This window comes from Pipistrellus hanaki (genome assembly GCF_964339955.1).
Source record: "Pipistrellus hanaki genome assembly, chromosome: 17".
NCBI lineage: Eukaryota > Metazoa > Chordata > Mammalia > Chiroptera > Vespertilionidae > Pipistrellus > Pipistrellus hanaki.
The window spans coordinates 10,331,664-10,349,217 of record NC_140519.1 but is presented as its reverse complement, the minus strand read 5'-3'; the positions used below and the strand labels follow the sequence as shown (position 1 = coordinate 10,349,217).

The 17,554-nt window shown below is 39.2% G+C and overlaps 1 protein-coding gene across 1 annotated transcript in view; it reads left to right on the top strand.

Annotated features, from left to right (window-relative positions):
* FAM91A1 (family with sequence similarity 91 member A1) overlaps positions 1-17,554 on the top strand; it is a 42,514-nt gene that overhangs the window by 16,986 nt on the left and 7,974 nt on the right. Inside the window, exons 10-20 of the mRNA XM_084865039.1 lie at positions 626-664; positions 1,359-1,471; positions 1,921-2,036; positions 2,855-2,967; positions 3,487-3,573; positions 8,588-8,720; positions 10,043-10,191; positions 11,478-11,612; positions 11,789-11,902; positions 13,397-13,469; positions 15,223-15,372. Coding sequence (XP_084721165.1) covers positions 626-664; positions 1,359-1,471; positions 1,921-2,036; positions 2,855-2,967; positions 3,487-3,573; positions 8,588-8,720; positions 10,043-10,191; positions 11,478-11,612; positions 11,789-11,902; positions 13,397-13,469; positions 15,223-15,372 — 1,222 coding nt within the window. The remainder of the gene's footprint in view (positions 1-625; positions 665-1,358; positions 1,472-1,920; positions 2,037-2,854; positions 2,968-3,486; positions 3,574-8,587; positions 8,721-10,042; positions 10,192-11,477; positions 11,613-11,788; positions 11,903-13,396; positions 13,470-15,222; positions 15,373-17,554) is intronic.

Genomic DNA, 17,554 nt, shown 5'->3' with positions numbered 1-17,554 from the left:
GAGGTGGTGCCGCTCTTTATCGGGCTGGTAGGAGGTGGTGCCGCTCTTTATCCAGTCCAGTGCTTGGCAATGTGTTTATTCCAGTTAGACTTCCTTGGAATGTAAGCCCCTGCAATCAAAGCTTAAACCAGGCACTTAATTACAAAAAGAAAAGCCAACTATAGGGCTTAAACTACAATTACTCAATTACTCACATGTTTGTGGTGATGCTGCTGTGAACAAACCCACTGTACTGCCAGCAGTGTAGGTACAGCACACACAATTACAGTAGGAGGCTGTATCCTCTGTGTTGCTGTAAGTACATTCTGTGATGTTCACGTCTTTAAGTATCGCATAACTATATACTAAAAGGATGTAGACTGTTCTTGCTCTTAGGTCTTTCTTATTTTAAATGAGATAAAATTAAAGAGGAAGGTATCTTAAATTGTTAAGGTTATTACCTGAATTCATACTACTCTAAACATTTTAGAGATATGGAAAGAAGAAAGTCCTGATTTCAAAATTTATTCAGTGTTCCAGCTGTTCATAATTTAAAATGTTGATGATTATAGTTAGTGTCTACTGCAACCGTGTAATATGCTGATAATTCTAACAATGTAAAACAGTTTTTTATTTTATTTTCCAGCTTGCAAATGTCCTTGAGATAGACTTATCCCTGGTGAAGGTATGTAACTTTTATATTCTTTTTACTTACGGTGTAATTACTAAATGGATTTTATCAAATGCTAGAGGCCCAGTGCATGAATTCATGCATGGAAGGGACCCTCAGCCTGGCCGGCGATTGAGGGGAAGGGGCATGGGAGTTTGGCTGTGGGAGTGCACTGACCACCCCGCAGCAGCTCCTGCATTGAGCGTCTGCCCCCTAGTGGTCAGTGCACATCACGCGACTGGTCATTCAGTTGTGATGGTCACTTGGTCTTTTATATAGATAGATAGATTTTTGTCTTGATATGCTACCAAGAAACAGGCAGTGAGATTCTTTTTAGCTGTTGGACGACTGGCTCACAAGATAGAAAAGAGCGAGATAAGGGCCCCCATGGAGTGAAAGGGAGGGCGCACCCACACTGTGTGCTGAGCAGGAAGCAGGCTAATTGATGTCTTGTGATGAGATAATTAAAGCAACATCTCTGATACTGGGTATAGATCTAGGGAGGGCCAGGCCGGAAAATTGGATGCCTTCCCTCTCAGACACACGTAAAGTTAAGGGGACGAACAGACCTACTGAAAATTGTTTTTTCTACTTATGGGGTGAAAATGCTTGAAGATCACTATAGGTATAGTCTATAGTACTATTTTGTCTACAAAGATCCTGATGTCTGGTTTATTTTAAATGCTCATTTCCTATTTATTTCTTTCAGAATGCTGTTTCAATGTATTGCCGATTGGGCTTTGCCCATAAGAAGGGACACGTAATAAATTTGGATCAACTTCATTCATCGTGGAGAAATGTTCCGTCTATAAACAGATTAAAGTAATTCATTTATTAAGTATGAGATATTAGAATTTTCTTTTGGAAAAAACATAATTTTACATACTAAAATTTTACTTATTCTGTCATTTTAGGTGAACCCTGTATGTTAGTGGTCTTTTAAAAAAATCTTTGTGTGTGTGTGTGTGTGTGTGTGTGTGTGTGATGAATAGTTTTTAGAATCTGAAAAAAATTAAGAGTCTCCCTAGAAAAAAGCATATACAATATATCACATATAATTTTAATGGCTTCTCGAATTCCCTGAAGCCTGTCCGTGTGTCTTGGTTCAGAACCCTTGTTCTATGAGGCACAGCATTTTGGGGCTATGTCTCAATTCTAGGCCTGAAAATGTCTGGATTTAGATGGGTGTTTATAATTTTAGTACTGACTTCATTAGCCACTTTTATACAATCCTTTGATTTTTAAAAATTGAATGATTTCTTCATCAATAGGAGTACTTTAGATCCACAGAGGATGCTCTTGTCCTGGGATGGCGGGGAAAGCAGGAGTCCTGTACAGGAAGTGTCTTCGGCTACTGACACGGATACAAACAGTCAGGAGGATCCAGGTCAGCAGTCCCTCAGTTTAATTTGGAATTTCTCTACAGATACGGCTGTGTCAGCACATTCACCCCCAGAGTGGACTCTCTACACTTATAAGTTTTGCTCTAGATTTCACTCATTCAAGATGCAATCTTTGAGTACTTACCAATATGTTGGGCACTGATCTAGGTCTTAAGGGTATAAAATTGACAAAAATATAGTACCTTCCAAGAATTAAGTCTAGGGAGAGAGAAGGCAGTGCAGTCACAGAAATCACAATGTGAGAAGTGTTGCAGTGCTGTGGGAGCAAGAAGAGCCCTCTTGCTGCCTAGAGAGGCTCTGCAAACCTCGGGGAGAAGATGATACTTGGACTAAGGATGAATAAGAGCCAGCTAGCTGGTGAGTGAGGGAAGGCCATCACACTGGCTTCCACAAAGGGAGGCAACGCATAGGGGATGAGTGAGGAGGCCGTGTCTGGTTTTATGTCCGGGGGGAGGGGAGCACAGCATGGGCTCCCAATTCTCCCCCAAGTGATTGTCTGGAGAGATTAGGCGTTGGTCTTATTCATCTGGCAGTTACCAAGTCTTGGTTCATTATTGCTTTTCAAAAATTTGACCTCAAAAGTGAGTGCCTTTAAAATATGTGGGGGTTTTTTTGTTTTATTTTTTGGTTGTTTATGTTGGAGATAGTACCGGGACCTCTTAGGTTGACAATATTGCTTATACTTAATTATGTACTTTCTGATTATTAAATAAAGGTAAAATTAAATACATTCTCATTCCAAATGATAAGCAAAGTATACTTTTCATTTACTTAATCTTAAATTATGATTTTATCCCCACAGCTGACACAGCCAGTATAAGCAGTTTAAGTTTGTCTACAGGATATACAAAGCGTATTGCATTTCTGTTTGACTCAACTCTCACTGCCTTTTTAATGATGGGAAATCTTTCACCAGTAAGTCAAATTCTTGTTCAAATATAAAAATGTTTCAAGTAAAGATTAGATATAAAATAATTCAATGCTCTATCTTTTTTATAAGTACTAGATTTATTCTTGAAAACATAACTGCCTTTGTTTTATATTTCTTAGGGTATAGTAACTTTTTAGTGATTGTTACTTTTGTAATTAGAAGAATCAGACTCTCACCTCACTCACCCTTAAGTTTAAATATATTGGAAAGCATTATCTTATATAATAATAAAAATGTAATATGCTAATTAGACCAAACGACCTTCTGGACGAAGCCTGGGATGTGAGGGAAGCCCAGGTCCCAGGTGCCTGCCAGTGGCCAGAGGGAAGCTGGTGCCAGCAGTGGGGGAAAGGAAGGCTTACTCTTACATGAATTTCGTGCATCAGGCCTCTAGTATAAATATAAGATGCTATGCGCAGCATAAAATGGGAAAACTAGAACTTGAGTGACTTGTATAAGGCACTGAAATACATTTTAGTGTTTTTGTTTTTGCTTTATTGCAGAACTTGAAAAGCCATGCAGTCACCATGTTTGAAGTTGGGAAACTCTCAGATGAGTCTCTGGATAGTTTTCTTGTAGAACTGGAAAAGGTAAGTCTAGATTGCTGACTATGGGCTCTCAGGGCATTTGGAACATACTTTTGCTTGTTATTGATCTATGTAGATTTTGGGTATATTGTTCCTACCTCATTTCCCATCTGAACACTGTGGTAGTCACTGAGATTTAAACATAATTGAGTAGATGAATAAGTTTTGTGATTTTAAAAATGATTTGTCTATCTCATTTAACAGCATAATTTGATATAAAGAAGAAATAGGGTATAGAAATCTTAGTCTAGTGTAGTTTTTTAAATTGCATTTTTCTAAAATAGCCTTTATGCATGTATGTGGGACTCTCTAAAATATCTTAACCAGTTTCATTTGAAGTTTTTTTCCAACCTATCTTAAATTTGGAACAATGTTTCTGGATATCATGTCATACAGGGTGGGGCAAAAGTAGGTTTACAGTTGTTTGTGTGGCATATAATACAATCCTATATAATAAAAGCCTTATATGCTAAGTGTGCAGTCATCCATTCATCTGTCCAAACAATCAAAGTAATATGCTAATGGTATGCTAAGGCCACTTAACCGCTTGCTATGATGTGCACTGACCACCAGGGGGAAGATGCTCTGACTGATAGGTTAGCTTGCTGCTGGGGTCTGGCCAGTCATGACTGAGTGAGTCAGGCGGGACACACCCTGGAGCCCTCCTGTGACCCCTCCCCAGCTGGCCAACCTCCTACATCCCTCCATGGACCCAATCGTGCGCTGGTGGGGTCCCTTGACCTGACCTGCTCCCACTTGCAATCTGGGACCCTTTGGGGGTTGTTGGAGAGCCAGTTTCGGTCCGAAGGTGGAATGACCAGTTGCTATGATTTACACTGACCACCAGGGGGCAGATGCTCAATGTAGGAGCTGCCTCCTGGTGTCAGTGACTCCCACAGGGGGAGCACCGCTCAGCCAGAAGCCGGGCTCATGGCTGGCGAGTGTAGTGGCGGTGGCGGTAGCCTCTCCCACCTTCACAGTAGTCAGACATTCACTAAGGGCTCCCAGACAGTGAGAGGGCACAGGCAAGGCTAAGGGACGATGACACCTCTTCCCCCTGAGTGCATGAATTTTGTGCACTGGGCTTCTAGTAATTAATAAATAAGAATATAAGATAAACTCTGGAGGAGGAACCAAGATGGCGGCATAGGTAAATATCTGAGTACTTACAGAAATAATCTGCCTCGCCCAACCACTTCAAAACTACAACTAAAAGACAAAACTGACATCATCCAGAACCATGGGAAGGCTGGCTGAGTGGAATTTATACAACTAGAAGGAAAGAGAAAAGCACACTGAGACTGGGAGGAGGTATGGAGGTGAAGTGCGGAGGTTTGGAGGCACCCGCGGAAAGGGGCTGCCAACTGGATACGCTGTTGTCTTTTTCAGTCGGGAGGGAGATACAAGCTCCCGACTGCTCTGAATTCCAGTTCCAGGTGAGACTCTGGGGACCCAGACTCATATGGGGAGAAACTGGACTGTCTGACATTGGCTTTCTCTCAGAGGTGCTTGCAGCAATCATTGTTTCTGCACGGTGCCGAGGGACACAGAGACCAGGGGACCTCTTTTGGGCAGGGCTGACAGGCAGCCATTGCTGTTTGCTCCACCCTGGTAATTCCGAGACCCCACCCCATCCCACCCAATTTACAACCCCACCCAACCTGTGCACAGAGGCTTTTGCATATAAATGGCCTGGCCTTTTTTAAAAAAAATATATTTTATTGATTTTTTACAGAGGAAGGGAGAGAGATAGAGAGCTAGAAACGTCGATGAGAGAGAAACATCGACTAGCAGCCTCTTGCACACCCCCCACCGGTGATGTGCCCGCAACCAACGTACATGCCCCTGACCGGAATCGAACCTGGGACCCTTCAGTCCACAGATCGATGCTCTACCACTGAGCCAAACCAGTTTCGGCTGGCCTGGCCTTTTGCAATCTAAAACCTAACACACTGCAGAGAACCCCAGAGCCTCCAAAGGAAGGCCTTAACCTGGACAGCAGCTTGCATTGCTTCACAGCTAGTTCTCATCTGGGCACTTCCAAACCCCAAATAAAGAGGAAAAATCTGCAGATCTTTCTGTAGCTCCTGCTGGGTGGCCTCAGGCAGTGGCTGACTTTGCACCTTCTTGGAGATCCAAGAGCCATTGTACCCAGTGGTCAGAGTGAGACCATCTAGATTACAACTCTTCACATCCATAAGAGACACACTCAGGGGCAGACTTAGTGAGCGCCAAAGCCCCACGGAAGCAAGTCTTGCCCCATAAGGGTGTCTGAGCACAGAAGTTCTTCCATCGTAGATACAACTGAACCTCACAGCCAATTGTCCTGGAGGTCAATTCCTCCCTGTGATACCAACAGCAATCAAGGCTTACCTAAATAAGACTGTGCACACAGCCCACAAAGGGGTACACCAAGAGTGTCCACCTCAGGTAATTAGGGAGGCTGAGTCACTGGGCCCTATAGGACACCTAGCACACAAAGCCACTCTATCAACAGGGAAGCCACCAAAATGCAGAGACAAACAGGTAACAAATGAGAGCAATGGAGAAAAGCAAACTACTGGATTTAGAGTTCAAAACCTCTAAATCTCTGAGAAATATAGTGAGTCCCTCAAGGATATGAAAAACAGTTAGAAATTAAGCATACACTGACTGAAATAAAGAATAATATACAGCCGAAACCGGTTTGGCTCAGTGGATAGAGCGTTGGCCTGCAGACTGAAAAGTCCCTGGTCAAGGTCATGTACACAGGTTGTGGGTACATTCCCGGTAGCGGGTGTACAGTAGGCAGCTGGTCGATGTTTCTCTCTCATCAGTGTTTCTAGCTCTCTATCTCTTTCCCTTCCTCTCTGAAAAAAATCAATAAAATATATTTAAAAAATAATATACAGAGATCCAACAGCAGACTAGAGGACTTCAAGAATCAAGTAAAATATTTGAAATATGAAGATGCAAAAAACACCCAACCAGAAAAGCAAAAAGAAAAAAAGAATAAAAAAAATTGAAGATAGTGTAAGGATCCTCGGGGAAATTTCAAGCATACCAACATCCGAATTATGGGGGTGCCAGAAAAGAGAGCAAGATATTGAAAACCTATTTGAAAAAATGACTAAAAACTTCCCCTACCTGGTGAAAGAAATAGACTTACAAGTCCAGGAAGTGCAGAGAACCCCAAACAAAAGGAATCCAAAGAGTACCGCACCAAAGTCACATTATAATTAAAATGCCAAGGGCAAAAGACAGAGAATATTAAAAGCAGCAAGAGAAAAAGTTACCTACAAGGGAGTACCCAAATGATTATCAGCTGATTTCTCAACAGAAACAATGCAGGCCAGAAGGAAGTGGCAAGAAATATTCAAAGTGATGAATAGCAAGAACCAAGATTGCCCAGCAAAGCTATCAGTTAGAATTGAAGGTCAGATAAAGAGCTTAACAGGTAATAAAAAAGCTAAAGGATTTTATCACCACCAAACCAGTATTATATAAAATATATAATTTTTACATAAGGTATTCTTTAAGAAGAGGAAGCAGAAGAAAAAGAATTATGAACAACAAAGTGACAACAAATACATATCTATCAACAAGTGAATTAAAAGTCGAGTGGATAAAAAATCTGATGAACAGAATAAACTGGTGAATATAATAGAATCAGGGACATAGAAAGGAAGTGGACTGACAATTTTTGGGGGGAAGGATGTGTGGGGGGTGCAGGAAGAGACTGGACAAAAATTGTACACTTATGGATGAGGACAGTGCAGGGGGGGTAAGGGCAGAGGGTGGGGTGGGAACTGGGTGGAGGGGAGTTATGGGGGGGGAAAGGAACAACTGTAATAATCTGAACAATAAAGATTTATTAAAAAAAGAATAAACTCTGTGCTTCATGTACTCACAGCTGTAAACCTACTTTAGCCCACCCTGTATTTGCTCTTAACCACCTTTTTTCCTATGAGGACAGCACTGGTTTCGCTGAGCTCTGAATCTTGATTGCCTTTCTGTTTCCATGACCTGGATATTTTATTCTGTCTACTGCTCTTAATGCAAAAAGTTTGTGTACCTAATCTGTTTCCTGACTAGTAATTATGGTACCTTTTGTATTTTAATCATGAATGCTGTGTATTTAATCGGCTGTTTAGAGAATTTTAGATGGACATGCATTGAAATGTAAGCCCAGTCAAGACAAGGGTTTTGTTCTCAGCACTCTGTTCTCACTTCGTAGACAGGTCATAGCACATAGCACATTAGAGGGACTCAGTAAATCCTTGTTGAATGAATTTAAGTTGTATTTTTAGCAATGGTGAACAATTACGTTGAATTACATACCTATTGTCCCTTGTAATGAGTGATGCAAAATTGTGAAGAGGGTGATGAGAATTAGAGGCTTAATTGGTAACTATGAACTGGAGTACTTTACTGAATGAAACCAAATGTATATCTTAGAGGTTTTTAAGTACTTATTTGAATCATACATGAGACATACAATTTATATAATGCTATGATTTAGCATTATTAGCTTGCTAAAATTGTTAGTTTTACTTGTTGGAGTAATTCTGTTCTCTTGAAAGATGTAGTGAAATGGAAAATTAGTAGAGATTGAGGTTAATATTTGTTTCAGTAGTGTCTGGGAAAATATTTTATTTAATAATTTTTAGTAATGTCTTAATATCTCTCTTATATAGTTACTAGAGGCCCAGTGTACAAAATTCATGCACTTGAGGGGAAGTGGGGTTTCTCAGCCCGACCTGCGCCCTTTCTCAGTCTGGGATCCTTTGGGGGATGTCCGACTGCCACAGAGGCAGGAGGGGCTTCTGGCTAAGCAGTGCTCCCTCTTTGGGAGCACACTGACCATCAGGGGGCAGCTCCTGCATTGAGCATCTGCCCCTTGGTGGTCAGTGTGTGTCATAGCGACCTGTCATTCTGCTGTTTAGTCAATTGGTATATTAGCCTTTTATATAGGGTATGTTAGAATGAATGGCATAAGAATGATATTTGTTGTAAATTTTATTTTCTCTTGGTTTAGGTTCAGAGCACTGGTGAAGGGGAAGCACAGAGATATTTTGACCATGCACTTACTCTGAGAAACACGATACTATTTCTTCGTCACAATAAAGATCTAGTTGCACAAACCGCACAGCCAGACCAGCCCAGTTATGGTATGAGTTATATACTTGATTTTGAAGACATGATCCTATGGAAGTTCTTTCTAAGAAATTAAATAGGTCATGCCCACTTATTTAATCATCTTTTACTTAATAGATTTTTATAAGTATATTGAACTTATAACTAAAGGCTTGTCATGTGAATTTCTTTTCTTGTCAACTGTTTCTTATTTTACTATTTCTCTTCTCTTATGTGCCACTGACATTTGTAGTATTTAAATCTGATGAGTACCTACAGTGTTGGGAGTGTCGATTGTTTAAGTAGCTGGGTGGAATTTAGAATAGGCATCTATTCACCCCTCATTGGTTCTGATGCAAAATTGCGGTAAATGTATTAGGAAGCATAAAATTTCAAGAATGAAAGATTCCATTGCATTAAAAACAGTAAATTGGAGTTCCTTATTCAAATGCTACTGGAATGTTTATTTACTAAAGTACTTTACTTTAAGAAATAGACCGGGAACAGATAGCCTCTTTTTAAAGAGTAAAAGTAGTGGCAATTTTTATCAATTGGTGAATTCCCGAGGCTGTTGCCTTAGGGTGCACTCTCAGTGTTGTGATAGGTGGGGAGTGCACCCAACCAGAGTTGAACTGATGGTACCAAAATTTCAGATTCTGATTCAGTGGGTTCTGTGTTGTGGAATGGCACCCAGGAATGTGTGTTTTTAAAAGGTGGAATGGCTTGGACACCAATGTAAGAGCGTTTGGCTCAAGTCCTTGGACATTCACAAGAGTTGCATCATGGGATTTTGAGAATTCTTAGCACCACTGGAACATTAATTTCACTCATTCTTTCAAATCCATAACCTTTTTTTTTTTTTTTGGTCTTTTATGACATTGCCCATTTTTTGAGAAAATAGTCCTTTTTTTTTTTTTTTTTTTTTTTAAAGATAGAATATTAAAAGTTCCAAATGTCCTAAGGGACCACTAAGAAGACACTTTTAAGATTTAAAGCTAATAGTCTTTAGTCCTGATCCAAAGTAACTGTCTCCTGGTGTTCCCTTAGGCTACCTTTCCCTTTTTAAAAAGTGCTTGCTTTGCCATTCTTCCTCTCCATCCCAGCCACCCCGGTTCAATGGCACCGTGAAAGCTTGAGTGCCACCGGAAAGCTGGGTCCTTCCCTCCCCCAACTCCCAATCTCTACAGAGAGCGTCTCAGCCAAGTTCTGAATTTAGTTTAGGAATAGGAGTTCCGGACTTAGAAATATGTGCCTAGACTGCTGGTCCATAAAGATAGGTAATCAGTATTCTGTCTTGGGCATTTTTGTTTCATATTGTCAGTCTTTCATTCTCTTTGTGTGCTTGGTCATAATTCAGGTTTTCCTCTGGATCTCTTACGCTGTGAAAGCCTTCTTGGTTTGGACCCTGCAACTTGCAGCAGAGTTCTAAACAAAAATTACACACTACTTGTCTCCATGGCTCCTCTCACCAATGAGATTCGGCCCATCAGCAGCTGCACCCCTCAGGTAAAGACCCCCTCGGCAGAAGGCCGGGGCTGTCACTTCATTCGCACTCGCGGTGACTTGAAGAAGAGGTTTAACAGTCTTACTGGGTTAAGTCTCAATTTGCAGATACCTGATTCAAATTGCTGACTCAGAAAGCAGTTTTGTATTTTATGCTGTTGTAAGATGTTATGTTCAATTTGTGAAGTATAATGGGTACATTTTATTTATTTATCATCTGGTGACTTGCGACAACAGATTAAAGTTTTCTTCTTGAATGCAGTCTTCTAAAAAGAATATTTTTGGATGCTCTGAGAGGGGAGTCTGGATTGCCTTGAGGAATAAGATAAATTTATATAGGAAAAATGGAATGGTTTAGAAATGGAGCTATGATACTGAATAAGTGGAAAAGAAACAATTGTACTGGAAAGGAAGTAGAATTTTGGTTATCTTTAAAATTTACTTGTGACTTCCAGCTTTTACTTTTAAAAAATAAATCAGTTCTGTGGATTTGTATACTTGGCAAGGGCATTGGGTCTGTAGCATTTTCAAAGAGTGGGGATTGTGTTACTCTTTTTCAGTGTTACATCCTGCCTGGTGAAGAAAGGAAGGGATTTTTTTATAGGGGTGATTTTGTTGCCTGTGCTGATCTAGCTGCCCCAGAGCACACCCTACCCCCACATTTGTCCTCTATTCAACTGGAGTTGTTATAGGTTTGCATTCACCAACTTTTTTTTTTATAATTCTTCGCTTGCTACCTCCAGTACCACTCCACTCCACATTCCCTCCTATTCTTTAATGCAACCTCTAGACATAATAGCTCATGAACTGTAAATGAATGGGAGGACAGTCCCTTTTGAGAGAAATTGCATGTGATTGATTAATAATGACAAAACATTTTCATATAAAGCTTACTACATACCAGGTGCTATTTTAAACTTTTTAAACAACACTACAATGTCCCTATAAGGTAGATGTTTTATTGCTACCTTATAAAAGAGCAAAAAGAGAATAGAGAGCATTAAGTAATGTTAGAGGGTGATATGGCTGAGGGGATGAAGCCCAGATTCAGACCTTGGTGGTCCTTCAAAGTCCATCCTCTAACTGCAGGGATAAGATGTACTTTCTCAGTTCCAGCACAAAAGTGAAACTATTTGGACAGAATATTTAAAAGTGATTTTCATAAGGATAATAGCAATGAACACTTATATGAGGAATTAGCTTTTAATATGACTATGCGTGGTTAGTTGGGAATTTGGCTTTTTTAAGCTAAGTATTTCATCTTTACCTTACCTGCTTTATTGTTACAGCATATTGGACCAGCTATCCCAGAAGTCAGTTCTGTCTGGTTTAAACTGTACATTTACCATGTCACTGGGCAGGGACCACCATCTCTTTTGCTGTCCAAAGGTACAAGACTTCGAAAACTGCCAGATATTTTCCAGGTATGTTGTGTGAGATTTGTTTGTTTTAATTATTTTGGGTGAAGATATTAATAACGTCTTAATATTTCTATTATATAGTTATATTAGAAATTAGTAAGTGGCATTATAGATAACTTTCTTAATTTTTTGTCCATATTTCTAAGTGCCATTTTATCTTACTCATTTCTTTCCCATAGGGTTATGATCGATTACTAATAACATCTTGGGGTCATGATCCTGGGGTAGTACCTACATCAAATGTGCTCACAATGTTGAATGATGCTTTAACACATTCGGCGGTTTTGATTCAGGTACAGTTACTTTATTTGAATCAATCCATTTTGTTTTTTTCTTTTAAAAATTGTAATTTGTCTATCTGCTGAATTGCAATCAGATGTCAGTAATTTGAAATTTGTGAAGCTGAAACATAAAGAATCAGATCTGGGTTTCAGTCTGTTCTTTGGCTGGCAGTGCAACATGGACTTTGAAGTTAGACTCAACTTTGAATTCTAGCCTCACCTTTTGTTACCCTTGTGGCTGTATTTTTTCTTTTAAAATAGCTTTATTAAGAGAACTCATATAGCATACAATTCAACCATTTATATTGTACAGTTCATTGTTTTTTTTCAGTATATATTAGTTCTTCTTTTGCGTGGTTCCACTTCCTGTGCTTTCAGTTACCTAGGGTCTACCATGGTCTGAAAATATTCAATGGGAAATTCCAGAAATGAGTAATTCATAGATTTAAATTACATGCCATTCGGAGTAGTGTGATGAAGTCTGGAGTTGTCCTGCTCCATTCCTCGTGGGGAGTGCATCATCCCTTTGTCCAGCATATCCACACCTGTGTATGCTCCCTGCTACAGCCACTTAGTAGCTGACTTGATTATCAGCGAGAGGGAGAGAGAGAACATACACATAAGTTTTGTTATATTATATTATTGTAATCTATTTTATTACTAGTTATTATTGTTAGTCTCTTACTGGACCTAATTTATAAACTAAACTTTATCGTAGGTATGTATGTATAAATAGGAAAAAAATATAATATATGTAGAGTTCAGTGCCATCCTTGGTTTCAGGTATCCACTAGTGGTCTTGGAATGTATCCCCATGGATAAGGCAGACTACTGTCATTACACATACCTGCAGCCATCACCTTTTTTTAATTAATAATTTTTATTGATTTTTAGAGAGCAAGAGAGAGGGAGAGAGAAACATTGATCAGCTGCCCCTTCCCAACCCCTACTGTGGATCAAGCCCAAAACCCTGGCATGTGCCCTGACCATGAATCGAACGGGCGACCTCTCTGTTCATGGGACAACACTCAACCCACTAAGCCACACTAGCCAAGGCCACCATATTCAGTTTTAGAACATTTTCATCATCTCAAAAAATCTGCACCTTTAGTTCTCACTCCCTTATTCTCCCAGCCCCCACATCCTAAACAATACTAATCTATTTCTTCTCTCTAGACCCTATTCCTGGCATTTCATATATAATATGTGGTCTTTAGGGACCAACACTTGATCTCATTCAGTCTCCACTTGGCTGATGCCTGAGTTGCCTGTTAAATTACCTTCCTTTTTAAAATTCAGCCCATGCACTCTATTTGAGACACATTACCTTATAGATTCATATATATTTAAGATTGTCTTTGCTTGCTGGAGAAAAATAGAAAATTATTTAAAGCACTTTAATGGAACATACCACCACATGGCACAGTCTTATTTAGTGCTTTAATGTCAATTGTTGGAAATGTCGTTTTCTCATACACCTTTCAACTTTTGTTTCTTCACCTTTAGGGACATGGCTTCCACGGGACAGGAGAAACTGTCCACATACCATTTCCATTTGATGAGACAGAACTACAAGGAGGTACCTCACTTCTGATTTGTATCTATTTGATTTCTTTATCATTAATCTTTGTCACCGGTTTGGTGGAAAACATAGCAGGAAATGGAAAACATAGCAGGAAATGAATGCTTAAATTTCTGAAGTTCTAGAATGTTACCATTTTGTTTTTAAAGAATATTGGCCAAAGGTAGTTTTCTGTCATATGCCTTTTCCCACAAAGAACCGATAGTGTAAGACTCACGTAGGGCCTATGGAGGAATACGAGTGTCTTAGAAATGAAGAAAATACATAGGTATCTGCCCACGGGGAAGACTAGGTTTTCCGAATGTTTAGTCTTTCATTTTCTTTTTATTGCTTATTATTTGAAGCAAGTAATAGGGAAGATTTTATGCTTTGAAAGATGTTTAGAAAGTTGGTCACCCCCCATGCTACACACTGGTTTTCTTTTAGGGGCTTTTTAAATTATTGTAGAAATGGGTCCTAATAAACATTTGTCTCCTACTTCACAATTTACAGAGCACTTGCATGTATTTTTTTGCTGTTAAATTTTATTTTTGCTGACGAGAGGATTTGAGTGGATTGCAGTTTGAGGTTAGCTGGTTAGCACCAAGGGGAAAGTCCTGGTTAATGCTTGCTCCTGGATTTGGCTGTACAATCTTGTACTTGATAAAGATGCAGAGAAGTTCTGTAACAGCCAGTTCGTTCTTCCTTTTGTCTAATAGAGAATATACTTTTTCTCTGTTGAATATTAAGAAAATATATACATTATGAAGAAAAATACTATCTGATTAAAACTTTGCATATATTTACATAGCACTTATATTTCCTGCTCCATGTAAAACTGCTGTTCTGTACCCTATTTTTCTGTTTTTTAGAGTCTCATTGCTTGGAATTCAAGAGAGCAGTGAATGGTTCAAGTAATTTAACCTAAGTTACCCCATATTTACTGTTCTTTCAAAAGGTTGCTCACCATTGCCCCAAAGCAAGGAAAGGCATAGGATTTTTTATAGATATTGTCGTCTTTTCTCACAGCCAGACTGGGGAACCTCACGTTTGAAATTAAGGGCTCTCTTTTGGTTGTTGTGAGTGTACAAAATGTGGAGAAGAGAGTTTTCTCTTCCCCAAAATAGCCATTTTTTCAGAAATAAGTACTTGTCTGCAACTAAACTTTGCTACTTACTCCTCTGATACTTTATAAATCCTGTGGGGGAAAATGTTCACCTGAGGATACAGGGTAGAGACCATAGGACAATAAAATGTAGAAAATCTCAAGAACTAATCGATAGTTCTCTTGCCTTGGGATATTATTGTGAATTACAAAAAGGAGAAATCTCCATATTTGGATATAGAGCATCTTTCTCTTTTGTAAGTTCATGGGTAAGAACTTGAGTTAAAACTTAAATAATTCATTAGGACATAATTTCCAGTATATTAGCTTTAATTTAAAAAATATGTGAATTTAATAAATTTCCTGGTAGAAGCCCACCAAATAAGCATTTGAGGGAGAATAGAAGTACAAATAGACACTTAGAGAATTTACCACGGACTATTTGCTTCTGATCTAACAAATACCTTCTGAAGGCTATAAACATTATATCAATATATGTATACCATCCTTTTATTACAGATATTTCTTCATTGGAATCAATCTTGATAGATTAAAGTATAAAAGTAATTTTAAGAATTGTTTAATAAAAATATTTTTAAATGTTTCATGTTGTGTTATTTTACAAAACTATTCACTTATCATTTGATGTCAACTCTTTGTTCTTAGAGTTTACTCGTGTCAATATGGGTGTTCATAAAGCATTGGAAATATTAAGGACTAAGGTGGACTTGCAGCATTTTTGTGGCTATATCACCATGTTGAATGCTTCGAGCCAACTTGCAAGCAGAAAACTCAGTGATGCTTCTGATGAGAGAGGTTAGCCAATAGTTGGGTTTTGAATTAAGATCACTGGTATTGAGTTAATCACAACCTAATTATTTAAAAGCACTGAGACCTTTGTGGGGATGTTGAATTATTTAACACTTAATGCTTTTTCACTGAAGTATGAGAAAATATTCTGTGACATCATTTGGACAAGTATCAGTTGTTCAAAATGGAGAGAACATTAAGTGCATCACTACAGAAGTGATGACCTGGGTGGGGTTGGAATACAGAAAGGTTATCAGGTTTTAGTTCTTTACTGTCATATCTATGTTTATAGGCTTTAACTTAACTTCCTTTATGTGATGATGGTTTCAAAGTTTTAGTCTCTCAGTAAAGCTGTCTCCAGTTCTTTCCTTTTGAGCTTTCTCTTTCTGTGGAGGCACCATTGTCTCAGTTACCCGGGCCAGAGTCCTATCTCTGTCACTGTATTCCTTTTCTACACTGTCCAGTTGTTTCCAAGTTCTGTGAATTAATCGTTGGAAAAATATCTCATATCCATTTCTCCCCTTCTCTCTTTTTTTATTATCTGTAACTGCCATTCAGTCTGAGTCCTGGTCCTTGAAGCAATCATTTTCTGCTTAGCTTTCCTGGCCTCATTCTCTTTCTTTATATCTCATCTATTCTGCATATTGATTATGGCTAGTTTTCCTTAGATATCTTTTTCTTTCTTTTTCTTTTTTTAATCCTCACCCAAGGATACTTTCCCTCTGATTTTTGGAGAGAGTGGAAGAGAGAAAGAAAAACAGACAGAAATATTGATGTGAGAGAATACATCGATTGGTTGTCTTCTGCATGAGCACCTGCCTAGACCTGGTCCAAGGAGGACCCTGCAACCGAGATACATGTCCTTGATTGGAATCGAACCCCGACTTTTCCGTCCGCAGGCCTACGCTGTATCCACTGAGCCAAACCAGCTAGGGCCTCTTTTTCTTTATTTTTAATTTAAAATTTTATTTTCCAATTACCTTTTCATGCTTACTAATTGTTTCTGCTCTGACCTAATTCTGGCTTGTAATTTGGCTGTGGTTGCCATGGTGCCAGCTCTGGTCTATGACTCTAGGAAACATTTCAGTTCAATTGTCTGTCGTCAATAGACTATTCCTTGAGCCTCTTACTTTAAAATTGTGAGAAAATAATTATTGCTAGCCACCCAGTGGATTGGGTTGGCTCTATGAGTTAGGTATCCATTTGTGATCCATTTACCTTTGGCCAGAGGATTTGGGTAACTTTTGATTTTTGACATAGTAGGTCTTTTATATATATATTATGGCTGAGTAATAGGCAGTTTTCAACAGTTGACTGCCAAGTATCACAGGGGCATTTTCCAGAGAAGAAGGCTATGGAGTTAAGCAGTCATTTCAAGGCATGTCTGCTATAGCTGCCATGTTTTATTTCATTCATTCCACAGACATTTACGGACTGTCTGCTTAGATGCTGGAGACATTTAAATTTGTAAGACCTGAGGAATTATACCCTAGAGAGGGAGACAAGCAAGTGAATCAGGCTGCTGTGCTGTGTTCGGACACTGAGATAGGGCTCTGCTTTAGCTTACAGTAGGACGGCTGAGCTATCAGAGAAGGCCTCTAATGGAATGGAAAGTTTGGACTGAATTTTGAATAATGAGGAGTTACCTACACAAAAGATGATTGTTGTTTATGTGGAAGGTAGCAGCCTTTCAGGCAGAGGGAATCAGAATAGCGAAGCTTGTGGCAGCCGAAAGAAAGGATCTATTGGGCAGAAATAGGTGAGAGTAGAGAAGTAGGTGAGAGTAGAGAAGTAGGTGAGCTGTAGGAGCATCTTCTGTGCTGAAAGTCAAAAGGGAAGTCAAAAAGAATTTTGAAGAGAAACTATGTAATCAGACTGCGTATTTCCATGGGGTAGAAATGACTTTAGTAGTGAGCTGACAGTCTAATCTTCTTCCATTCTAATCAAATTCCATTTGACATTTGACAGTCTAATCAAATTCCATTTGAATCCTTGTTTTTACAACCTATTTACGTTCTGTGCTTTGTTGTGGGGCTGCTCTGTGCATTGTAGCATGTTTAGCATCCTTAAATATCAGTGGCATCCCTGCTCTCATTCATGACAACAAAACCTGTCTCCAAACATTGCCTAGTGTCCCTTAGGGGACAAAATTATCCCCCAGTCCAGACCTACTGTTTTAAGGTTAAGG